The sequence below is a fragment of the Nicotiana sylvestris genome, chromosome 1 (assembly GCF_000393655.2).
Source record: "Nicotiana sylvestris chromosome 1, ASM39365v2, whole genome shotgun sequence".
NCBI lineage: Eukaryota > Viridiplantae > Streptophyta > Magnoliopsida > Solanales > Solanaceae > Nicotiana > Nicotiana sylvestris.
The window spans coordinates 31,963,562-31,987,535 of record NC_091057.1 but is presented as its reverse complement, the minus strand read 5'-3'; the positions used below and the strand labels follow the sequence as shown (position 1 = coordinate 31,987,535).

At 37.7% G+C, this 23,974-nt stretch overlaps 6 protein-coding genes across 8 annotated transcripts; 5 read left to right on the top strand and 1 right to left on the bottom strand.

Moving 5' to 3' along the window:
* Positions 1-1,901: 1,901 nt before the first annotated feature.
* On the top strand, positions 1,902-3,077 carry LOC138868289 (uncharacterized). Its single transcript, XM_070145833.1, has one exon. It carries the CDS (start codon positions 1,902-1,904, stop codon positions 3,075-3,077), a length of 1,176 nt encoding a protein of 391 aa, XP_070001934.1.
* Positions 3,078-5,891: 2,814 nt separating this feature from the next.
* Positions 5,892-6,482, top strand: LOC138868282 (uncharacterized mitochondrial protein AtMg00810-like). The gene is made up of 2 exons (XM_070145825.1): positions 5,892-6,155; positions 6,273-6,482. The coding sequence occupies exons 1-2, from the start codon at positions 5,892-5,894 to the stop codon at positions 6,480-6,482; spliced, it is 474 nt and encodes a 157-aa protein (XP_070001926.1).
* A 736-nt stretch (positions 6,483-7,218) lies between these two features.
* LOC104218994 (uncharacterized) lies at positions 7,219-10,939 on the top strand. Of its 2 annotated transcripts, none has more exons than XM_009769620.2 (6): positions 7,219-7,891; positions 8,728-8,900; positions 8,980-9,070; positions 9,154-9,408; positions 9,966-10,138; positions 10,492-10,939. In XM_009769620.2, the coding sequence occupies exons 1-6, from the start codon at positions 7,463-7,465 to the stop codon at positions 10,622-10,624; spliced, it is 1,254 nt and encodes a 417-aa protein (XP_009767922.1). In that variant the 5' UTR covers positions 7,219-7,462; the 3' UTR covers positions 10,625-10,939. The 2 variants fall into 2 exon arrangements, with proteins under 2 accessions (XP_009767922.1, XP_009767921.1); XM_009769619.2 differs by having other exon boundaries at positions 7,227-7,891; positions 9,963-10,138.
* A 723-nt stretch (positions 10,940-11,662) lies between these two features.
* Positions 11,663-19,644, bottom strand: LOC104218995 (nuclear transport factor 2-like). 2 transcript variants are annotated; one of them, XM_070173833.1, is made up of 9 exons: positions 19,234-19,644; positions 17,461-17,595; positions 15,917-16,223; positions 14,547-14,812; positions 14,253-14,442; positions 14,008-14,129; positions 13,858-13,923; positions 13,084-13,162; positions 11,663-12,107 (listed from the first exon to the last, which is right to left on the bottom strand). In XM_070173833.1, exons 1-9 carry the CDS (start codon positions 19,270-19,272, stop codon positions 11,899-11,901), a joined length of 1,413 nt encoding a protein of 470 aa, XP_070029934.1. In that variant the 5' UTR covers positions 19,273-19,644; the 3' UTR covers positions 11,663-11,898. The 2 variants fall into 2 exon arrangements, with proteins under 2 accessions (XP_070029934.1, XP_070029965.1); XM_070173864.1 differs by having other exon boundaries at positions 14,253-14,436.
* A 3,036-nt stretch (positions 19,645-22,680) lies between these two features.
* Positions 22,681-23,205, top strand: LOC138868277 (uncharacterized). Its single transcript, XM_070145821.1, has one exon. It carries the CDS (start codon positions 22,681-22,683, stop codon positions 23,203-23,205), a length of 525 nt encoding a protein of 174 aa, XP_070001922.1.
* Positions 23,206-23,289: 84 nt separating this feature from the next.
* On the top strand, positions 23,290-23,631 carry LOC138868275 (uncharacterized). Its single transcript, XM_070145818.1, has one exon. It carries the CDS (start codon positions 23,290-23,292, stop codon positions 23,629-23,631), a length of 342 nt encoding a protein of 113 aa, XP_070001919.1.
* The last annotated feature ends 343 nt before the right edge of the window (positions 23,632-23,974 follow it).

Sequence of the window (23,974 nt, the reverse complement as noted above, 5' to 3'; positions counted from 1 at the left end):
AATTGGCAAAAATGGTTATTGTTACGTGCTTACCCTATAGTTTTCCTTCTAATCCTCATTTTGTGCATTATATTCGAAAAGTTTTTAATCCTACTTATAAAGGATTGTCGCACAACCGTAAAGAGTGATATTTATAAATATAAATATGAATATGAACAATATCTGCGCTATTTATTTACTCACATAAATTATTGTGTTGCTATTACTACTGATATTAGTAAAAGTGGTAATGACTGTGATTATCTTACTGTTACCAGTCACTGGACTGATGAGGATTGGATAATGCAAAAGCGCATTATTGCTTATAGAATAATAAATTAACGTCATACAAGGCAGTTTATTTCTAGCATGGTTACGGATATTTGGAGATATTTTTGCATTAGTGATAAAATAATGTCAATTTCAATGGATAATGCTACTAGTAATATTAATGGATAACCGATTAACCGATACCCGATAACCGATATCTTATCGGTTCGGTTATCGGTTTATCAAATTTGTAAACCAATAACCGATATGCTAAAACAATAATATTTATAACCGAACCAAACCGACCGATGCCCACCCCTAGACCTTACCTTTGCCTTGTGAATGTAGACATGTTATTTTCGATAGACCCTCGGCTCAAGAAAATAAGATCCAAATATCAATGTATGAATTCTTTTTCTCAATGATAGTCTCACATACAGTATGCATGTGTTCAATTCTTTTTTTTTTAGTTTCTCACCCGGTGTCCGGTACTCGTATTGGAGCCCGATTATATTCGGATTCCCGCCGCGTAGGGCCCCATTAAGGGGGAAGCGCTCCTTATCAAGGATTTTTCCATACCCAAAGCTCGAACTCTAGACCACTGGTTAAGGGAAGAACAATCTTATCCACTGCACCATATCCTTTGGTGTGTGTTCAATTCTTGATATAGTTCTTTCCCCTTTCTCTTCCCTTATCCGCAATGTAATTAAATAAAAGTTTAAAATAACTAAAAATAACTTGTCTCAGATTGCTTGTGAGGTAGACTAGTTAAAAAAGAGTTCACAAGCATCATGTTGATTTCCAGAAAACCTTAATTTTTAGCAGCTCTGTGGATGCATGTGAGTGTTAATTACATTCTTTGTTTTTAAATCAGTTCAGATGCATCTTTAATATTTGTTTGTCAAACTTATTTTTGGTAGTTATTGTTGTGCAATAAAATTTTAATTGTTTTAAGTTATTGAGTTCCAAATTAATAATTTAATAAAAATTTAAAACAAATGCAATATTTGGACCAGCCATAACCAGTATTCTAGTTCTGCCTCGGGTACTTGCCTACTTGCCATTTATCAATCAAGACGCAAAGGGGGATTGGATTTTATGAAACTAGCAACTTTGCCATATATTATATTCACAAGTTTCTTTTAAAAAATATATCCTACATAAGATCTTGAGATTATTGATACATGACAACGATGCAAATAACTTTATTAAATAGAGCACGAACCGAGGAATCAATGGATATCTAACTTATTTAATTATTGCATTTATTAATCAGTCAACCGCTATCCCACCTCAAAATATCTCCATATTGTCTAGATTGTGTCTGTTGAGGGATGCTGAGCTGTCATAATTAGTTAGTTAGTTAGTGTTAGCAATAGTAATTTAGAAGTCAATTATTTTAGTGAGTGAAAATAATATTTTCTTTTCCAGAATCTTCTTCTTCTCTCTGTTCTTCTCTTCCGCCATTAACAGAGTTCTCAAGCTCTTAACATGGTATCAGAGCAGTGAGAATTGATCGGGATTTTACTCACAACTCATTTAAATCTCAAAGCTCATTGCATCTCCAATTTCCTACAAAATCGTGAAGGAATCGTTCCAAACTCTCAATTTACAAAGCTAGGGTTTTCTAATTTCTGCCCAATTCAGCTGAAATGGTGAATAAAGAAGGAACGGGAGTAGCAGCTACAGGAATTGAAGCAAAAATCGATCACACGCATCTACTTTTTGTGCATCCATCGGACACTCCGGGTTCAGTTCTAATTCCGATCCAACTCAAAGGATTGGAGAACTATGGACTATGGCGGAGGTCGATGCGTATAGCACTCCAAGCCAAACGGAAATTAGGTTTTGTTACCGGAACTTGTAGAAAGGAATTCTTTGATGTTGAATTCCATGAGCACTGGGAAACATGTAATGCGATAGTCCTTTCATGGATAATGAACACAGTTGCGCCACATTTGTTTAGTGGAATTATTTATGCATCTGATGCGCATCTTGTATGGGAAGATCTGAGAGAGCGTTTTGACAAGGTAAACAAAGTGCGTATATTTCAGTTACATCGAGAAATTGCGACAATTTCTCAAGGAACGGACTCTGTTTCTATGTATTTCACAAAGCTGAAAGAGCTATGGGCAGAATATGACGCAATGATACCTTCCCTGAACTGTGGTTGTCCAAAATCCAAGGAGAATGTAGAGCATTTTTTACAACAACGGCTACTTCAGTTTCTTGGTGGATTAAACGACTCATATGACCAGGCGAGGCGTCAAATTCTCATGAAGACAACAGAACCAACCTTGAATCAAGCATATGCAATGATCACTGAAAGTGAGAGTCAATTGACACCAACATCTGGAGTTAATTCCATAGTAGAAGGGAATGACATTACAGCCTTATGGAGTGCAAAAGGTGGACAACAGAAACAGAAAAGAAACTTCAATTTATTCTGTGAACATTGCAAACTAAAAGGTCACACCAGGGAGAATTGTTATCACTTGATTGGTTACCCCCCAAACTATAAAGGAAGAAAGAAGAATGGTCCATCTGCGAACAATGTGATGTCATTCGGTAAACAACTGGACCAAAACACTAATGTGATCCCTGGCCAGTATTATCCTGGGAATTATGGTCCTGGAGTTTACAATCAAGGATATAACACTAATAAACATGGATGGTTTTCTGGTGGAGAACATCGTGATTCAAACCTCACTAATGGTGTCAATCAAGTTTTTGAACAGGGTCAAGGTATAATGGATAATGTTGTTGCAGGTCAAGGAGCAACAAGCATGAATGCAATACCAGCACCCATGATATTCACACAGGAATAGTATAATCAAATTTTGAAGATGCTAAACAAAGGTAACAATAATGAGACAGTACCAGCAGCTAATGCAACAGGTATTGTTACTCCCTCTACTCCTAATGATAGGAATGATAAGTGGATTGTAGATAGTGGTGCCACGAATCATATGGTGGGATACAGTGATATGTTATCTACAGTAACTAAACGTGAGAATCAAAAGGTGCTATTACCTAATGGTAGTAGAGTTTCCATTACTCACATAGGTAGTTCTGAACTGTTACAAGGAAGCATACACAATGTTTTATGTGTCCCTGAATTCAAGTTCTATTTGTTATCAGTAGCAAAGTTGACAAGGGAGTTGAGATGCCTCATGGCATTCTATCCTGATTTTTGTCTAATGCAGATCCTTCACAATGGGAAGGTGAAGGGGATTGGTAAAATGGAAGAGAATCTGTATCACTGGCACTCAAAGAATAAAAGGACATCATCAACTGTCCCTTTAGTGTTCCTAACAGTACATGATGAGGAAGAGCTATGGCATAGGAGACTAGGGCATGTCTCAGGAAGGATATTAAAACAACTCTCTCTAGTTAGAAGTAGCACGAATAACACCAAGGCTTGTACTATTTGTCCTCTAGCTAAGCAAACAAGGATCCCCTTTCCCATAAGCAATAGTAGAGCTGCAAAGCCTTTTGACTTGGTACATGCAGATGTTCGGGGTCCATATAGGGTCCCTACTTTTGATGGTTGCAGATACTTTCTTACTTTGGTAGATGATTGTAGTAGAATGGTATGGGTATTCCTATTACATCTGAGAAGTGATGTTAGTACTGTTCTTAAGGAATTTCTATTACTTGTACAAACTCAGTTTAATGCATCAATAAAGGTTTTTAGGAGTGATAATGGAACTGCGTTTTTTAATTCTTTCTGCAAAGCTTTGTTCAGCAATGCAGGAATCATACACCAGAGTTCTTGTGTTCATACTCCGCAGCAAAATGGAGTAGTCGAACGAAAACACAGGCATATACTTGAAGTGGCCAGGGCACTCAGATTTCAAGCAGGGCTACCTTTACGATTTTGGGGTATTTGTGCTGTTAATGTTGTGTATGTCATGAATAAACTACCATCCGCAGTATTGGGGAACAAATCCCCATTTGAAGTTTTCTTTGGCAAAAAACCCAATTTGAGTCATTTAAGAGTAATAGGCAACTTATGTTATGCAACAAACACTGGGACCAATGGAGATAAATTTGGCCCAAGATCTGAAGCAGCAGTACATATGGGATATTCTAGCACACAGAAGGGATACAAGTTATATAGCCTATCACACAAAGTGTTCTTCATATGCAGAGATGTTATCTTTAAGGAGGATGGATTTCCATTCAAATCAACTCAAACACTAAATGCCAACATGACTCCTGTGAATCCTGGTATCATACATGTGGATTCACCTTTAGAGTCACCATTTATCCAAAATAGTTCATCTTCATCCCAAACACCTTCTCCCATATCTCCAGTACCTGTGTATAGTCCAGAATTGTTTCCTGCTATACAAGACACTCCTGAAACAACCACTCTATCACAACCCTCACATGGACATTACACACAGTCCATTAGTTCTGAATTGCATCATACTACTACTCCTCCACAGCCTAGGAGAACTGGTAGAATTTCTAGATCTTCTGGATGGTTAAATGATTTTGTACATGGTCTACTGCCCAGTACTCACACTTCAGCCTCTTACATTTATCCTATGTCTGACTACATGTCTTACACATCTCTTTCAGCTGCTTACCTTGATTCCATTTGTAATTATTCTGTCATTAAGGAACCAGATTCCTATTCAGAAGCTCTACAAGATGAAAATTGGGTTGCAGCTATGAAATAGGAGGTTCAAGCATTACTTGATAATCACACTTGGTCTCTGGTTGACTTACCTCTAGGTAAGAGGGCTATAGGATGCAAATGGGTATACAAGGTGAAATATAATGCTAACGGAGAAGTAGAAAGATACAAGGCTCGTTTGATGGCCAAAGGATACACACAACATGAGGGCTTGGACTACCAGGAGACTTTCTCTCCTGTAGTAAAAATGGTTACTGTTAGAGTTGTTCTCTCAATGGCAGCTATGTATGGTTGGCACCTACACCAGATGGATGTATTTAATGCATTTTTACAAGGAGATTTGGTGGAAGATGTCTACATGGTTCAGCCTCCAGGTTTTGCTAGCCAGGGGGAGTTGTCTAAAGTATGCAAATTGCAAAAGTCCCTATATGGATTGAAGCAAGCATCCAGACAATGGAATTTGAAATTGTCTGAGGCTCTTTTGACTTTAGGATTCTCCCAAAGTCACTATGATTACTCTCTTTTCACTAAGAAAGTTGATGGTCATATTGTGATCATCCTTGTATATGTGGATGATCTTTTGATCACTGGTTCTTCCTCTTCTCTTATTCATGCCACAAAGACATTACTTCAACACCATTTCAAGATCAAGGACCTGGGGGAGATGAAGTATTTCCTTGGACTTGAAATTGCTAGAAACAAAGATGGGATTTCTGTTTGTCAAAAAAAATTTACCCTAAACCTAATTTCAGACTTAGGTTTGGCAGGCTCTAAGCCTGCAACCACACCCTTGGAAGTTAATCAAAGACTTACTAGTGTGGCATATGACAAAGGCCTTGCAACTGATGATACATAGATAGATGAGGCTATGGAGGATGCTACAAGCTATCAAAAACCGGTGGGCAAGCTACTATATCTTACTATGACTAGGCCTGATATAGCCTATGCAGTCCAGAATCTAAGCCAATTTATGCACTCACCCAAAAAGTCGCACATGGAAGCAGCAATAAGGGTAGTCAAGTACCTCAAGAATGCACCTGGCCTGAGAATTCTACTATCTTCTAAGAGATCTAATGAGATGACAGTCTTTTGTGATGCTGATTGGGCTACTTGTCCCATGACAAGAAAATCAGTCAGTGGTTTTGTTGTCAAGATTGGAGACTCCTTACTCTCGTGGAAATCAAAAAAACAGAGTACTATATCAAAAAGTTCAGCAGAAGCTGAATATAGAAGCATGGGAACAGCAATTGCAGAAGTGGTATGGCTAATAGGGTTGTTTGGAGAACTAGACTTGCAGATTCAGCTACCAGTGAAGCTATTTTGTGATAGTAAAGCAGCTTTTTAGATAGCAGCAAATCCAATTTATCATGAACAGATGAAACATATAGAAATCGATTGCCATTTCATTAGAGAAAAGATACAAAAGGGATTAATAGAAATAGCACATGTGAAGTCAGAGTTGCAACTGGCAGACATTCTGACTAAAGGTCTTGGTCGAGCTCAGCACGAATTTCTGTTATCCAAGTTAGAAGTGTTCAACCTGTTCACACCACTTAGCTTGAGGGGAAGTGTTGAGGGATGCTGAGCTGTCATAATTAGTTAGTTAGTTAGTGTTAGCAATAGTAATGTAGAAGTCAATTATTTTAGTATAAGACAATGTACAGTGGGTTGTGAAGTCAGTGAGTGGAAATAATATTTTCTTTTCCAGAATCTTCTTCTTCTCTCTCGTTCTCTCTGTTCTTCTCTTCCGCCATTAACAGAGTTCTCAAGCTCTTAACAGTGTCCATAAAGTATCACTTTCTTAATAGAAGATCCAAGATGGTATTTTCTTTTATTTATTTTCACTTCAATCACTTATTTAAATTTAAAAAAAGAAGTCAAAGTACAGTATGGTAGCCACAACTACACGTGAACGCTTTTAATTACATATCTTTATTTATTAATTTAACTTCCTTTTTTTTTGGTTTTAATATAGGATCTCCTCAATACTACATTATAAGATTATATATTAAATTTTGAACACCCTTAATACAATTGACTGAGGTAGTTCACCGATTCAGGGTGTTCACAGTGACATGTTTGTTCACATGTTCAAAATTTTGCCCATTTTGCTTGCCAAAACTAAAAGACCAGCATGTGTGATCTATTTAATTCTTTTTCAATCTAAGAAATTTCCTAATAAAATAATTCTTAAATTTAAAATTTAGATAGAAATAAATAACTAATCTTAAATGTAGTTTTTTACTAAAAATTATTTTTTAAATAAATTCTATAATTTAAAATTAGGAGTATATTTTATCACTCCACTGCTAAAGTCTCCTCCTTTCCTGGTGCTACACTCCACAAGTCGACTTCTTTTTTCTTGCAAGTTGAAACTCTTTACCTTCACAATTTCCCTTTGTGGGGTAATCTAAATTCAGTCCAAAATCCCTTAAAAATCACTCAAAAGAGCTCAATCTGCTGGAAATTTAAAAAGGTCATCTTCAAATACTTCAATTTCTTATAATCTTGAAGTGTATAGCTCAAAGGTAACATCTTTATCTTCCCATAACCAAGAAAGTTCAAATGTTGCATACAGAACCATCATTTTGTATATATAATTCTGAAGAAAATCAAGATTTTGTGGGAAGTGATGGGCAGATAGTAAGGTCTGTGACAATAGGGGATATTATATCAGATATAGGTGGTAATGATTTCAGCTTTGGGGAAAAGGGTATGGGGTTGATTGAGGAAGGTGAAAATGAAGAAGATGAAAAAGACAGGGTTTTTGATGGGGTTAATGAGCTTGGAATTGAAGAGAGTGAAGAAGTAATTAGTCCAATGTACCTTGCTACTGGATTTGGGGTTGATGGCAATGTTGTAAATAGTGGTGCAGTTGACTTTGCACCTTCAGATTTTGATGGAATTGGAGATGTTGAGGAATATTATAAAAGGGTTCTTAAAGAAGAGTCTTCCAACCCTTTGTTTTTAAGGAATTATGCTCAACTTTTGCAGGTCAGTGTTTGTTTCTTGTTCTTTTCAGAGAATCTTTTTTGTTTTCCCTTTTATTTAAATTTAGTCGAAATGTTTGATTCTCTGTGTAAGTTCCTTTAGAGTTTGTATAACCGTGGTGTCTGGGCCAATTTGCATACAATTTGACTAATTTCATGGGTACATGCTACCTCCCACCAGCACACGTATCGGATAACTGTGTCCACCAAGGCTTGGATAGACGGAAAGAAATCACCTAAGTTACCTTAAGGGTTGTATAAACTGCAAAGTTGATATTCTAATTGGTAAACTACAGTCACGTCTCTCGATTTGATCTCATCACTGAATTCTAGTTCTTGCTGTTAAGTTGCCCCTTAATAAAATAGGCCTGTTGGACAAGTACCTTAGGATAGTAATGGTAGTTTGAGTTACTTCTAACAAATTGGGATCCAATTTGGAAGCTTCTATAATCAATTGACTCGTTTCAAAGCTTAAATCCTCTACTAAGTATGGATTAGCAGTTGCATAACCAAGTCACGAAAAGGGAAAGTAAGTGAGTTTTGCTTTCTTGATGTCTTGGCAATGTATGTCCGCGATAAATTTAGTGGTTTTGAAGTGTAAAAAGCATACAAAATATTGCCTGATTCGAAATGCTATTCCATTCTGCATATCATAATTAGATTTTGTTATGGTTTGGCTGGAAAAGCACACAATATTACATGCTTTAGATTCTATTTGGTTCTAAAACTTTCCCCATCTTTATTCTTGTCATTTTCTTGAGATCTAGTCCTAGTCTTGTTTCTGTTTATGTGGTGACACCTTTTTCTAGAGTATGTAACCCACTGCATTCTGGTGTATAGTCAAAGGGAGATCTTTCTGGAGCTGAGCACTATTACTTTCAAGCTACACTAGCAGATCCAAAAGATGGAGATACCTTGTCACAGTATGCTAAATTGGTATGGGAGCTGCACCGTGATAAAGATATTGCATCGGATTACTTTGAACGTGCAGTTCATGCTGCTCCTGAAAACAGGTTATAATTGACTTACACCTTTTCGTCGAATGAGAGAATGAGTAAATACCCCTTGTTTGAAATCTATTATTGTTTTCAGCGATGTTCTTGCAGCATATGCCTGTTTTCTTTGGGATATCAATGACGACGAAAGTGAGGACGAAATGAACATGCAGAGTGATAAGACTAAGGTTTTTTTGACTTCCTTTCTGCTTGGCGACAAGTATATAAGTGTAAACTCTTTTTGACTGAATGTTTCTTCTGGATGTCCCAGATTGAGGTGACTGAGGAAGCTACTGCATCACGAGACCTGGATTACGAAGAAGATAACAGACCTGTTAGCTCTCCCTTACATCTTGCAGCAGGACTTGGAATTGGGAATAATAGAGTTGGTGGTGACTCTCCCGTTGATTATACTGCAGCTGTATCTGATATGGACGGAAATGCTGAGGAGTACTACAGGAGAATGATCAAAGAAAATCCTCATAACCCCTTGCTTTTAAGAAACTATGCTCAGTTTCTTTGTCAGGTGAATGTTTCTTGTTTTCCGCCTCAAATATTCTATATTATCACGTAATCAAGCAGTGATAATACACTATGGCGCCTCCCCATGTATGTGTCGCGTCATCACATCCATCGCCGGGGCAAACCATGCAGTGCCCACTTGAAATCCATATAATCCTCTTGACTTAGTAAAGAGTAATTTCCAAAGCTGCATCCATCGGCACAGTCAAGTCTCCTTAAGAGCGTCTCCGATGGTAGATAGTTGATTTTACCGAACAAGCTCCCCCCTTCCCCCCCCCCCCCCCAAAAAAAAAAGACATGCTTTTTAAAATTTCAACTATTTCTTCAAATTGTACAAAATAACCACCGTTTTACCATAACTCAATACAATTGGAATGGAGAAATATAACCACCTGCTTTAATATGAAAATTTTGTTCGTGTATTATGTCATTCCTGTCACCCAATAGGGTGTACTTACTAGAATATAATATTGGAAGGAAAACTCCGTCTCCCGTCATTGTTTCTACTTTGAAAAAATATTTATTGGATGGGTTTTTACATGTTTGTTGTTGGACCAGCAGAACAAGGGAGACCTACTAGGTGCTGAAGAGTATTACTCTCGTGCAATACTAGCGGATCCTACTGATGGAGAAACTATTTCACATTATGCCATTTTGATATGGCAACTTTATCGTGACAAATCTAAAGCCTCATCCTACTTTAAGAGGGCAGTTCAAGCTTCTCCAGAAAACAGGTAATATTGAATTGAGGCCCCCATCCTTATTTTCACAACATTTAAAATTAACAGAAAAAAAAAATCACTTCATTGCCTAAACACATTTCCTACTTGGTCTGTTACTAAAATCATTTTACAGATTTATGTGATGTGTGAAGGAAATGTGTTAGGAGTATTTGATAGCATTAAAATGGTTAATGAAAGAAGATACTAATATAAGTTTGATGGTATTATGCGAAATATATTCATGGAAAAATATGAAGATTTTTGGCGATCTTTCCTATGACGTTAAATGGTTTGCACTTTGCATTTTACATAAGAAAACATGTGGTTGGTACTTGTACCTGAACTACTTGTTTTTTGCTTTTCAGCGACGTGCTTGCTGCATATGCTAGATTTCTCTGGGAAACAGAGGAAGATGAAGATGAAGAAGATAAAGATGAAACATTAGGCAATCACAATGGAGCACCACTTCCTCAAGGAGTTGTGGCTGCAAATGCCTAAATCCTGACACACCAATGGATTCACAATCAGCTTCTGATTTCTTTTCTCGCCCAATTTTAACCATAATAATAGTTTTTCTCAAGTTTTCGGCCAATCTAAAGACTTATATCTTCCTCTTGTTGTGGAGATCAAGCATTTAAGATTGGAACAATTTTTAAATGTAAATGTGGTATAGTGAGCAATAAATATGTGAGAATAATAGCAGAAGATGAAAGACAGAATTACACTTGATGGAAATTCTGCATACATCAGGCACTCTAGTGTTGCAGCGACCAAAATTTCTCATATGGAATCATGTTATCACATTTTCCATCACCTTTTCCCTCTATTTTAGTTTACAGGCATACGACCTTCATATCTTACAACATAATTCACCTATGGTTTGACATGTTAAAGTTTACGCCTCAAGTATTAGTCAAGATGGGGGTCTGAGGGCGTGATCTTATAAATGTCATCCTCCCTGGATTATTTAATGTGGACAATGGACAAAGGACAGTTCAGTGCACTAAACTTCCATTATGCTGGGGTTTAAGGAAAGGCCGGACCACAATAGTCTATTGTACGCTGTCTTACCCTGCATTTAATGTGGATTTTCCTTTTTTCTTCTCTTTCATTTTTGACGAGCTAAGTTGGTCTTCTCTAGAATAGACCCCAAGCCTAACTTACAGAGCCCAAATGAAAATTCACATCGTCGGTCTCTCATTTTTCTCTATAACATAGCTGGGCATGATTTACCAGTAATTCGAAATGCTTCTGAAGGCCAAAACAAATGTTGACAAATGACAAATCTTTGAAGACGTGCCAATCCCAATACCATTTAAAACCTGTACCAACGCATCAAGAAGCGAAAATACTAAATGCATCTGATTCCTAAGTGCTCCAACATTAACACACAAATAGGGAAAGAGAGGGCTGTTAATCCCGTTTAGGATTTACAGTTTGCATTAGGCCGGAGACATTCACGCTGGTGAGAGGAGTATGTAGATCAATCAGTTAAAAAGGAAAACATCTAATGGACAACTCGTGCAGAACATCCAGTAGCAGGCCAAAACTGCATTAAAACCCCTTTTCGGTAACTTCATGTAAGTTAAAAAAACACTTGCTTGCTATTTCTGCCAAAAAATATATGTATTTGGGATGATTCCTTCCAATAAATCTAAATTTTGATGCTTCTCAAAGTATACTAATCTTTTTGAAAACTTTGAAGATGAATAAGCTGTTCGCAAAATGGCTTGTATGGAAGGAAGGTATTGTCCTTCAAAAATTCAACTTGCTTATTCCCATGAGTACTGCTCATTTCTCAAGCTTTGTTGATTGCCAGAGTAAGCTCTTTCTTGCCGAGGAGCTTGTCTATAGTAACCATTTCCTCTTGATCTACCGTAGTCACGGTCACCTCCATCTTGACCACCTCTGCCAAAACCACGGCTGCCATAGCGCCCCCTCCCGTCCATGGAGTAGCTAACTCTGCCTCTACCCCTTCCTCCTGTGTCCCCATTTTAAAGACAAACCATAAGAATTCAACATTTTTTGGAAGCAGAGCAAAATAAATTTTCATGACATCAGATTTTAGTAAAGAAACTTATGAAACGAAAGAAATGAAGCAGGAAGCCACCAGACAAAGGACCAGGCTTAGTGATTCCCTAAACAGTCCTATTTCGGCTCTTACAAGCACACAGGAATCTAATACAGGCCCTATTTACTTGTGAGTATTAAAAAAAAGCCCTACTTCAACTGATAACAAACACTAACTATTTACTAGAAATCAACGAGGTCCTAAGTTCGTTCTATTGATGCCAGCATATGAATTGTTTTGAGACCAATACCATGGTGAAGAAGTGGGAGCCAAATATTTACAATTGCAGCCTGACGAGAATGCAAGTGAACTAGTGCGATTATAATCCCACTTAGCATATTATTCTTCTCTACTCACTGTTTTTCATCATTCATGATACCACTTTCATTTCGAAACCGGGTTATTGCAAGTAATCCCAGGAAGTAGTAATGTTCATTGTTCATTTTATACTGAATTTTCACATGAAGACACAGCTATCTCCAGGGTTAAAATTTTACTCCAAGAAAGGAAGAGTAAGTTAAGAGGATGGTTTAGTTGATCCACGTTCTTTGACGTCCCTTATCTTCCACCAAGTAGGGAACCAAAGTCACTGCCATGCACCGCCAAAACAAAAGTAGAAAAGCTGTTCTGCTTACTCTCCAAATAGGCTGAAATGTGAGTATTTAATTTGATAGGGTTTTTTGTGGACTATAGAAGAGTGCCAAAAGCACCTTCTTGAATTGCTAAAATTGTGCTTAGTGATCACCTAGTAGAAAAATATTGTGCTCAGAGAATCTTAGAAAGACAACAAGAAACAATTTAGCTTAAAGATATGCTGGATTTCATGAATGATAAAATGTAATAGCTTATTCATTGGCCTACAATTGAGAAGAAAAAAAACACATACTTCCTCGAATTAAGTTGTTTCTGTTTGGTCTCCTCCCTTCAATGTACAACTGGTGTCCACCAATCTGAACAGTAGATGCCTGCAACAAAGTTTACTTAATTGTCAATACATATTCTGAATGTAAATGCAGTAATTAGTCTTAGTTGACAGTATTAATTACAATTAAATGAAGGGGAGAAAAGTAAGAGATACAAGATAAACACAACTTCCGCAGCACTTTACTGGGATTACCTCCATTTTGTGCCAATTCATTTGACCTCATTCACAAAATAGCACCATTTTCACTTATTCAAATTACAAAAAGATAGGATGTCAATCCATCGCAGCATTCCTAGCAGTGTCTTGTTTGATTTTCATACTCTTTGGAAGATGAAGAGTTTAACTAATAATAATTTTAGCAAGTCTAAGCATTCCCAATAAACTTTGGGTTAAACTACAGCAGGTTTTTACATATTCCCCATGTAACCTGACTTTACTTTAGCACGGCAGACAGCAATCACGATGCTCAATTAGCAATGGAAATTACCGAACAAAGTCATGCTTATCCCGGTTCTGTTCCATTGGTAATGTTTGTACTTTTATTTCCTAATTATCATGATATTCAAATCGCATCACTAAAATCAAGACGGAGGGAATAATAATAGCGACATAACTGGCGAGGAACACATCTAGAAGCACCAGGCAGAAATGAAAAACTTATGGCTAGAGTATTGAAACCTAAACACAAAAAGTATAATTAAAGATTTGCTCAAATTTTGAAATGTTAGTTCAAACCTCAATTGCATTCTGAACACCAGTTACATCTTCAAATTCGACAAATGCATAGCACACATCAATGTCCTGCATCACATCAAACTCCAGATGAGCTTTATATTGACCTAACCTAGATTCAGGAGTAGACAAGCGAAAGATGATAGAACAAACCTTTCGCGTTCTAATGGCAACAGCATCAGGCTTTAGTTTACCAAACTTTTTGAATTCCTCCTCGATTTCATAAGCCGCCATCGTTGTGGGCACGTTTTTGACATATACAGACTTGACTTCAGCTGCAGAAAGTTCAAAAAGGAAAATCATGTAAGCATATCACTCAAATGAGGTCCCTTAAGAAAAGAATACACATTCCTGAGAAGAAAGGATGAGCACGTTGTACCAACGTACGAGAAACTAACCTTCATCTTCCACAGCTGAAGCCTCTTCTGTTGCCTCTGTTATAGACCTCTCAATAGCATTAGTCGATGGAACCGATGACAGACTAAGAGGCTCTGACACATGTTGCCACTCTGAAGGAGGAGGTGTAGGTTTGTTGAAAGAAGACTGAGCTGGTCCTCCTTGTGCAGACTGCCCTTTAGTAACCTGTAACTTCCAATTTAGAATCAGGCAAATAAAATTAGTTCATAGCAAAAGCATACTCAATACAATATGAGAATGTAACCCGTCAGAAGAAGGTAAAGGTAATGGCATACAATAGAAGCATAAGTGTGCTTTTGGGGCTCTGCAACTGGTTCCTCAATAGGACTGGATAAATGTTCTTGTACTGCATTAATTGTACTTTGAAGTGAGCCGTTTGACTGTGCTGCAAAATTATCTTCAAGGATCTTCTCGGCTTCAGGGACATGCTGCAGCCGTTCCTCCGGAAAACTGTAGTTATTGACAGGCCCATTATCTTGAATTTTAGGAGCAGCAGCAAACTCCCTTGCCTGGATTTCTCCACCAAGCATGTAGTTGGGTACTGCAGAAACCATCATTAATCTTTTAAATATGGACATTTTCTTTTGGACAAGTTATATTATAATACTGCAGCATTAGTACACAGAACTGAAGAGAAACTGACTTCCAAGTCTTTATTCAGTTGCATCGACATTTAAGAATCTAATAAAAGGCGGACAGGATATTTCCTCAGCACAGAATGAGACATTATGACATAGACAAACTATAAACAACACTCAACATGCTGATGTGAGGCCTTTCCTGTTCAGTAGGACCCAAATGTTTAGTGATTAGTGCATAATTACAACCTGTACAAGCAACTAGAGCTTTAGCTTTTAGCATCTATTTTTTGGAACGCTTCTTGAAGGTGCTTCAAAGGGAAGCCTATTTTGGAAAGCTCCAGTTCGGTGCTTTCCTGTCATCATTATTCGCTATGATTAGGACCATCTCCAAACATCATTTTGTCTTTCTATTTAATATTTTCTAGACAAACTACTTCAAAGAAGTACAAAAACCTTTTGGGATATCTTTACTTCGACCCTGAAATAATTACTACAAAGAGAACCCTTCTTTGTACTGAAACACATTAGAGATGTTAAACTTTACCATTTCAACAAAATGCATATGTTTAAGAGTGCAATCTTTTGCCAAGTTATAGCTGTTGAAAGAAGAGATGGAGTATTTTTCTTCAACTTTTCCTTCAAGTTAATTACCTAAGAGTGTGGGTTACATAAAGAAACAACACCAACTTATAGCATATCACTAAAACTTCTCACCAGAAAAAAAAAATGTGACAATTGGGAAACTAGTGAGCTTTGGCTTTTGGAGCAACTAGAAGTATTCTTCCCTACTTCATCAAAAGAAGTATTCTTTCCTAACGACAACTTAGCTAGGGTGAAGCATTCACCATGCTCCCCCTGGCCGCATGGTTCTGTTCCTAGTTACACACCCCAACACCCTCGCTCTCCTCCGAAAAAGCTAAGAAAGAGAAAGACCTTAACAGTACACTAAATAATTTCTTCTTTTTTAGAGAGAGAGAGAGAGAGAGAGAGAGAAACAACAACAGTGAGAGGATCTACCCATCAGACATATCTTAGGAAGAAAAGCTTGAAGATTGAACTCATACCTTGCTCTTGAATTGCAGTGGAGACATTCAGCTTGGAATCGAGGCTAATCTGCCCTAGATAGGGCACCGGATGCTGAAGAATTTGTTCCTCATCAACATAGTGAAAGATATCATTGAGGACAAAGTATCCCTTTTCCTGGGGTGCAAGGAAAAATGTTTGTACGAACTTCCTACTCCTGTTGATACCTTTCACGTGGACAGAACCTGAAACCATCACTAGGACACCACCATTCCATGATTCCAAGGAATGAAGTGTCTTAATCTCCATCCCGGTATAATGGAGCGACATGACGAGGGTGTGGATTTGCTGCACAAAATCACAGAAAGAACAATGAAAAAGAGCAGAATAAATCATATTGGGGCCAAAGGAACATGACAGAACATGAACCATTTTATTAGCTAGTTGAAAATGACCTGAAGTTCTATTATACTGGAATAGAAGTTGTTCAACGATAAAGATTTTCTTTTTGAACAGGGGTTCAAAGATAAAGCTTTTCTCTTTTGTCTATTTGAAAATCTTTCTTTTATTAGTAATAGAGCATGTCACATGTCAACTCACTGGTAGTTATGATTCTTTTTATGAAGTAACTCACTGGTAGTTATGATACTAAGAAGGAACTCAAGACACCAGCAAAATATGGAGTTCCTTTGATAGAAGTGTACATTTTGGGACTCACATAACAGAAAAGGGGAGTGGTGGTGGAAAGAAGTATACACGATGCCACTTCTTTCAGATTTCAAATTCTAGAGGACAGAGAAAAACCACTTCTGCGGCTGACTAGGGAAACGGAGAACTTGATGGACATAGTTTCTATATTTGTGTTTCAGAAAGACTGACTTTAACCTAAATACCTAGAACATGGAAGTGAAAGCTGCACTCAGCAGATAGTTTTCATATTAGAGCTTTGTTTTAGAGCAGGGGTTAACTTCATGGAAAAACTCCTCAAAGCTAATCTGGAACTTATGGACATCATAGAGATGACTACAGAACCATGTTCCAGTTAAGAACATGTATCGAGCAAGATCAAACAATCATTGGCTAGCCCAATTATATCCCATATAGTACTAATAATGATTGAATTACTCTCAACATAATTAGTCATACATTAGTAATAAGCTTCAATTAGCACATGACAATTGAAACAGCTAAACAAAATCAAAAGGGTGCTGGTCCAATGTTAAAGTCATCCCTGTACAACACATCTAGAGCAACAAAATCAAGAATATTAATCATCTAAGTAATTTTTGTGCATTTAATGTCCAACTCAATGGATGGACAACTTGGAGAGTACTTTAGTTTAATGTTTTGGCTTCTGCTGTTGATCTATTTGAAGCCAAACAAAACAGTAAAAGCACAAGAATAAGAGACTTCAACTTGGTTTTCACCATTGTAAATTGAATAAACTTGGATCAGCCAAACTCTGGCATAAATTAACCAAATTCCAAGGCAAACAACCAAAAAACACTTAATTGAGAAGTAACTAGAAAGAAGGTTTTACTCTCATAAGCAAGTACAAAGAAGTAAGGCACTTTAGATAAAATACCAGCATCCCTGAAGCAGTCTCCCTGGTGCTGGAATCAATTCGAAGCACGGTACTAGCATCACTGTAGAACTGGTGAACAAAATCGGGTTGGGTCTGTAACATCTGATAATACTGGCCCACGAAGTACGTCCCAACCTGAAACATTACCGAAACCACAGAAACAAATGAAATTCAAATACCAGCCATTAAAAATCAATAAATCAATCAGAATCCTTCAATCCCAAACAAGTTGGGATCAGCAATATGAGTCCTCCAAATATTCCGCTCTATTTAGGCTCATTTCATTCTAGCACTGATAAGTAATTTGTCTTCTAAGGCAAATTAGGGCTCTATACAGCTAAGGGTTCTCTAAATCCCACACACCCTTACTTAATCTAATGTAAGTGCAACAAAAACAACTAACCCTTAATTGGTTACTCCTAAACAAGTTTGTCTTCTTTGGGATATATCCTTAACTAGTTGGTACTGCCTATATATCTCGTTTGTTTCCATTGCATTATATTCTTAATTGTTCGCATTGATTACTAGAGATTGCAGCTCTTTTCAGAAAATTTGTCCCTTTTTAGGAGATTCAATCACTATAGTATTCCAACTATATACAGGTGCATTTAAAAGGAAAATAAACACAATAAAAATATTTACCTCTAGTAGTTTCTATATCTCTTAAAAGTGGATGTAGACATGCATACCCATATAAAATTTAACTTTATACATTGATATTGTAAAGAACTTTTACACTATCAAGTCACTTAAAAGCCAATTCAACGTGGATTGGTAACTAGCAAAATAGGGCACACGTCATGTTTAACAGCAGTTAAAACTAAAATGATTGTGTAAATTAGTTTACAATGTCAGAAGTCATTAGGTTTGAAAAAAAAGGTTATACCGGGATTATAATGGGGGGATTATAATGTACGGATTAAACAATAACGGGATTATTTAGCGGATATACTAATTTGGTAGATGTTTGACTTATTGGATTAAAAATGGGATATACAGGGTATAACATAAAACATGTATTTGGTCACAATAGATAAACTTTAATTTCCGATTTGAACTTTAAAGGAGGGCACTTTTGTCATTTGATGTTTTATCCCGTGATTAGCTCGTCAGATATCATTGAGAAAGAAATAGGAAGAAATGTTATCAAACGGTTTCTGCAATTCTTCCAAATATGGAATGAGTAAGGAATCAAGCTACAAGTCTCGATCTATACAAAAAGCTCTCTTTTTTTTTCTTTTATATACAAAAAGCTCTCGATTTTATTCTTTCTTTCAGTTTCATTAATAACAGAATAGACTTAATCTATCTCGAGATTGTTATCACACATTAAATGTGGTCTAAAAATAATACCAAAATTTATATATAGCTAATCCCGGGTTTACTTATAACGGGAATTAAAATTCAGGAAATAAAAATCCAACTGCACATGAAATTACATAATCCAACAATTTTTATCTCGGGATTATTATCCTTATCCTTCTAACGGGCTGTCTACAAGTTAAATCCATCCATATATAACCACAGATATCAAAAACCCAAACAGCAAAAGCTAAAGCTACACACAAACAAACAAACGTTCCTCCCCTCTACTCAACTGCTTTACAAATGAATAAACACACACGGAAGCAACAGTTTATAACAAAAGGAATGCCTTGCCACTCTATTCAACGGCTCTACGAATGAATTAACAGACAAGGAAGAAACGGTAAGAAGTTAAATAGTTTTCATCAGTCAAGTGATTGGCAAGTGAAAAGAGAGTGAAAGAGAGACCTGAGCAGCAGTGACTGGCAAGTGAAAAGGCGTTGCCATTGAGTAAAACACGGTGGCAACGGCGGCGGCAGAAACGAACTAACCAAATCCAATGAAATGAGAATCCAAAACCCTAGATCTGCAAAAGATCTAAAATCCACAATCCAAAAACCCTAGATTTCACACATTCAGCATTCGCATTCACATTGCCGCAAGAAAAATAGCAGCAGAAGAAGAAGAGTGTGTGTGTGTGTGTGTGTATATATATATATATATATATATATATATATATATATATATTCCGTTACTTTCCACTAACAGCAGCAATAGGCACTGAGTTCGTCAGACACGAGCTAATCACTTTCTAGAGAGAGAAAAATGGAGTGAGGGCTCGTGACCACTGGTCTAAAATGCTTAGAGGGAGAAAGAACTGCTGACGCGTTAGAATAAGGAGGATTTTGTAGGTTGGTGAGAAAACATGCGCATCTTAATAAACAGCTGTGTTTTGCACGGTTTTGGTGCTGGTTTTTTATTGGTTGGGTAAATGTCCGCACGTTTTCAACCGTTGATTTAGACCTCATTGATAGGGCTTCTTTTTGGGTTTTTTAGTATTTGTTTTGATTAGGATTATCCAATAGTGTGACATTCGTCCTAGTTGGTAGAGGTGGCAATGGGGCGAGAGAAGTAAAACGGAGTAAGGCATGAGTAAGATTGGATAACTATCAATACCTATTAGTAGTAGTAATGTGTTGTTCTTAGCGGGTGGAATAAGAAAACACTTAATGAAGTGGACATGGAGCGAGACGGAGGTAAAACGGGGTGAGGTATGAATAAGATCGAACAACTATCGATTTTTTTATTAATAATGTATTGCTTTTAGCGAGACGGAAGAAGGAAGCACTTAAGTAAAGTGGACAATGGAGCGAGACAAAGGCAAAATGGGGTAAGGCATGAGTAAGATCAGACAACTCATTAATATCTATTAGTAATGTATTGTTCTTAAAGAGGTGAAACAAGGAAACGCTTAAACGAAGTGGACAATAGAGCGAGACGGAGGCAAAACGGGGTAAGGGATGAGTAAGTTTGGACAACTAACGATGTCTATTGGAGTAGCAATGTATTGTTCTTAGCGGGGTGGAACAAGAAAGTGCTTAAATGAAGTGAGCAATGGGGCGAGACGGAGGCAAAACGGAGCAACGTATGAGTACGATCTGACAAAATCCATTAATGTCTATTTTCGCGGGATGAAGCAAGGAAACACTTAAATAAAGCGACCCGGCATAAAACAAAATTCATTTTTCAAAAATAAATAACATGGCAGGACGCGAGTGGGGGCAATGGAGAGTGGAAACAAGGCTGGGAGCGATCTTAGTTCTCTTGAACCATGTCGGTTGCATACATTAATAACAAGAACTGAAAAAGTTTAAATACGAAAAAAATTAGAGTAAAAAGCATCAATTATCTAATGAATAGCGTCTTTGGAGGATTCCATTTTGTTTTAATTGGATTTATCCGTACTTAATTATTCGAGGATCGTTCATATTAAAGGTTCTTTATTTATTTTTTTCGACATATAAATCTCTAAGTATATTTAGAAAATACTTTAAATGTGATATTTGAAGAATTGACGATATAAATAATAAAGGTATAGCACGACTTTTGGGTCCCCCCCCCCAACATTTATATTATAGCTATATATAAAATTTATATTTCATTGTTTAGCAGTTTTAGCAAATTAATCACCCATGTTTTGTTAGTGTAGTTACTTAATTGTTAATTATGAAGTGAATCTAATTATGTTAATCAAATCTAAATTGTTATAGGATAAAAACTAAACTCGTGCATTTAGATTAAAAAGTATCACTTGAATGATAAGACGATGAATAAATGTTGAATACTACTTTTAATGTGAAAGAATTACTAAATTAATTCTTACGAGTACCAGAATTTTAGAGTTTATTATTTAGATTACAAGAATTGTTACGGTTGTCAATTGAGAACCACTCCCTCTCTCTCCTCTCCATTTCTTGGTTGTGCATCATGTAAGGCAATCGTTTTTCGACTACTGCGTTCCATATATTCTTCCATAAATGGTGTCTTATTCTCTTTAGTTTTCTTTATTAAAGAATCTCTCTCTTCTCTCTTCTCTCTTCTCTCTTCTAATTGGTTGCAGCCATCTTCCTAAAAATTATATTTTATTTCTCTCTTATATTTTATATTTTATTGAGATTCAGTTTGCATTCTCGCTATCGGTGCTGCCGATAATTGGTCTGTTCTTAAAGCTTTTTGTTTTCTTTTTGTTCTTATAGCTTAGATCTGGTGTTGTTTTACTTCATTTTGAATTGAGGTTCGATTGATGTTTAGTGTTGATGCCTGTAGGATTTAATCACAGATCTTCTTGTTTACTGTTGTTGCTTTTGATTTAACTCTTGATCATTTTTGATCCTTTGTTAATTTATTTTTGTCAAATTTTTTACTGTTGTTATAGTTTTCAGATTCGTTTTGCTCTATTTAAATGGACACTCCTTCTCGCATTTGCTTTCAAATTTCACTTGCTTTCAAAATTTGAAATCTCATCTACTCTTTTACATTATTTTTACTAATTCTACAGTATTTTGTTTGTTCATAAGCTAGCACCTCCAAATTCGCTTCTTTTTTCTGCGTTTCGTTGCAACGGTTGGGCATCACCAGTGGTAGCGGTGACAACCCCCCTATTTGTTTGGCCTCGTGGTATTTTGTGTGTATTTCAGGTTAGTGCCGGTGGCTTTAGGCGACAAGCGAGACGTGCACGTGCAAACAGTGTAGAATAACCCGAGTATCAGCAAGGAACGACAGGAGTTGGACGCGAACGAGCTAGGTGGACACAATACAGACAAGTATACTAAGACAATTCCTAGGTTATACTCACGGGAGTTGGTACCTCCCGTTTGCCTATTTCCGTCTATTGTGTTAGTAAAATTATTGTCCTTTTAGTTTTTATTACTTTAGTCACCGTATTAGGGTGCCTGTAGTGGCATCTTGTCTTATTCTAGTCTGTTCTGTGGTGTCTGTTAGTGATTCCCCCTAGTCCGTCGGAGTTATAGTGGCCGTAGTCTGGGATGGTCGAGTGAGTTCATGTCCTTGGGGCATGCGGGGGGTGGGTCAGGGGGTAGGGCGGGGGCTAGAAAGTGGGTTGGGATGTAAAGGAGGTAAAGGGAATAAGGGTGTCCATCGGTTGAGGATTTTGGGTCATGGAATGTAGGTTCATTGACAGGTAAGTCTATAGAGTTGGCGAAGATCCTCAAGAAGAGGAGGGTCAATATAGCGTGTATCTAGGAGACAAGGTGGGCAGGGTCGAGTGCAAGGGACGCGGATGGGTATAAAATTTGGAACTATGGGACCTAGAAGGGTAAGGATGGAGTGGGTATTTTGGTGGATAGGGAACTTAGAGAGTCTGTGGTTGAGGTTAGACGAGTGAATGATAGATTGATGATTATTAAGTTGGTGGTTGGACAGTGCACCGTAAACGTCGTTAGTGCCTATGCGCCACATGCGGGCCTAGATGAGGAGCTTAAACGGCACTTTTGGGAGGGGTTGGATGATATTATACGTCAGGTACCACCTACTGAGAAGTTATTCATAGGAGAGGATTTCAATAGCCATATTGGGTCGACCGTAGGTGTGTATGACGAAGTGCATGGAGGCTTCGGTTTTGGGGAGAGGAACGAAGGAGGAACCTCGTTACTGGACTTCGCTAAGGCTTTTGGGTTAGTGGTCGCTAACTCTTGCTTTCCGAAGAGGGAGGAGCATTTGGTTACTTTTCAAAATGCGGTGGCGAAGACTCAGATTGACTATCTCCTCCTCAAGAGGCATGACAGAGGGTTGTGCAAGGATTGCAAGGTGATTCCAGGTGAGATACTCGTGATGCGACATAGGCTCTTGGTGATGGACGTTGGTATTATGGTGAAAAGGAGGAAAATGTCTACTCGAGGAAGACCGAGAATCAGGTGGTGAGCCTTAACTAAGGACAAAGCCCAAGAGTTGGACGGGCGGTTGTCGATTATAGGAGCTTGGAGGAGCAGTGGTGACGCGAACACTATGTGGTCAACGACAGCAAATTGTATAAGAGAGGCTGCGAGAGAGGTGTTACGAGTCTCGACAGGCGTCTCCGGTAGGCACAAAGGAGACTGGTGGTGGAATGAAGTGGTACAAGGTAAAGTGGAAGAAAAAAAGGAGGCGTACCGGACGTTACTGGGGAGCATAGCTGAGGGGGAGAGGCGAGCGCGTATGGAGAGGTATAAGGTATCTAGGAAGGAAGCGAAGCTGGCGGTCACAGAGACTGCGACTTATAGTCGTATGTACGAGGAACTAGGGGAAAAAGGAAGGAAAAAGAAGTTATTTAGGCTGGCCAAGCTGAGAGAGAGGAAAGCTCGGATTTAGACCGAGTGAGATGCATCAAGGACGACGATGGTAGAGTATTGATGGAAGATTCCCGGATTAAGAGGAGATGACAGACTTGCTTTCAAAAACTTCTTCATGAAGTAGGGGATCATGATATTGTAATCGGTGAATTGGAGCATTCTGAGAGTCACAACGACTCTGGGTACTGCAGGCACATCAATGTTGAGGAGGTCGTGAGAGCTATGAGTAAGATGAGTAGGGGCAAAACGACCGGACCTGACGAGATTCCGGTAGAATTTTGGAAGTGTGTGGGGAAAACAGGTTTGGAGTGGTTGACTAGGTTGTTGAATGTTGTTTTTAAGGCAAAGAGGATGTCGGATGA

What these genes read in the sequence shown, in the direction of transcription:
- LOC138868282 (XM_070145825.1), top strand. Translation starts at nt 5,892, where the DNA reads ATGGAAGCAGCAATAAGGGTAGTCAAGTACCTCAAGAATGCACCTGGC. An exon ending in GAACAGCAATTGCAGAAGTG is followed by an intron (nt 6,156 to 6,272) that starts GTATGGCTAATA and finishes TATCATGAACAG; the next exon opens with ATGAAACATATAGAAATCGA.
- LOC138868289 (XM_070145833.1), top strand. Translation starts at nt 1,902, where the DNA reads ATGGTGAATAAAGAAGGAACGGGAGTAGCAGCTACAGGAATTGAAGCA.
- LOC138868277 (XM_070145821.1), top strand. Translation starts at nt 22,681, where the DNA reads ATGATTATTAAGTTGGTGGTTGGACAGTGCACCGTAAACGTCGTTAGT.
- LOC104218994 (XM_009769619.2), top strand. Translation starts at nt 7,463, where the DNA reads ATGTTGCATACAGAACCATCATTTTGTATATATAATTCTGAAGAAAAT. An exon ending in ATTATGCTCAACTTTTGCAG is followed by an intron (nt 7,892 to 8,727) that starts GTCAGTGTTTGT and finishes TCTGGTGTATAG; the next exon opens with TCAAAGGGAGATCTTTCTGG. An exon ending in CAAGCTTCTCCAGAAAACAG is followed by an intron (nt 10,139 to 10,491) that starts GTAATATTGAAT and finishes TTTGCTTTTCAG; the next exon opens with CGACGTGCTTGCTGCATATG.
- LOC104218995 (XM_070173833.1), bottom strand. Translation starts at nt 19,272, where the DNA reads ATGGCAACGCCTTTTCACTTGCCAGTCACTGCTGCTCAG. An exon ending in CACTGCAATTCAAGAGCAAG is followed by an intron (nt 14,813 to 15,916) that starts GTATGAGTTCAA and finishes TGGTTTCTGCAG; the next exon opens with TACCCAACTACATGCTTGGT. An exon ending in AAACAACTTAATTCGAGGAA is followed by an intron (nt 12,108 to 13,083) that starts GTATGTGTTTTT and finishes ATGGGGACACAG; the next exon opens with GAGGAAGGGGTAGAGGCAGA.
- LOC138868275 (XM_070145818.1), top strand. Translation starts at nt 23,290, where the DNA reads ATGTGGTCAACGACAGCAAATTGTATAAGAGAGGCTGCGAGAGAGGTG.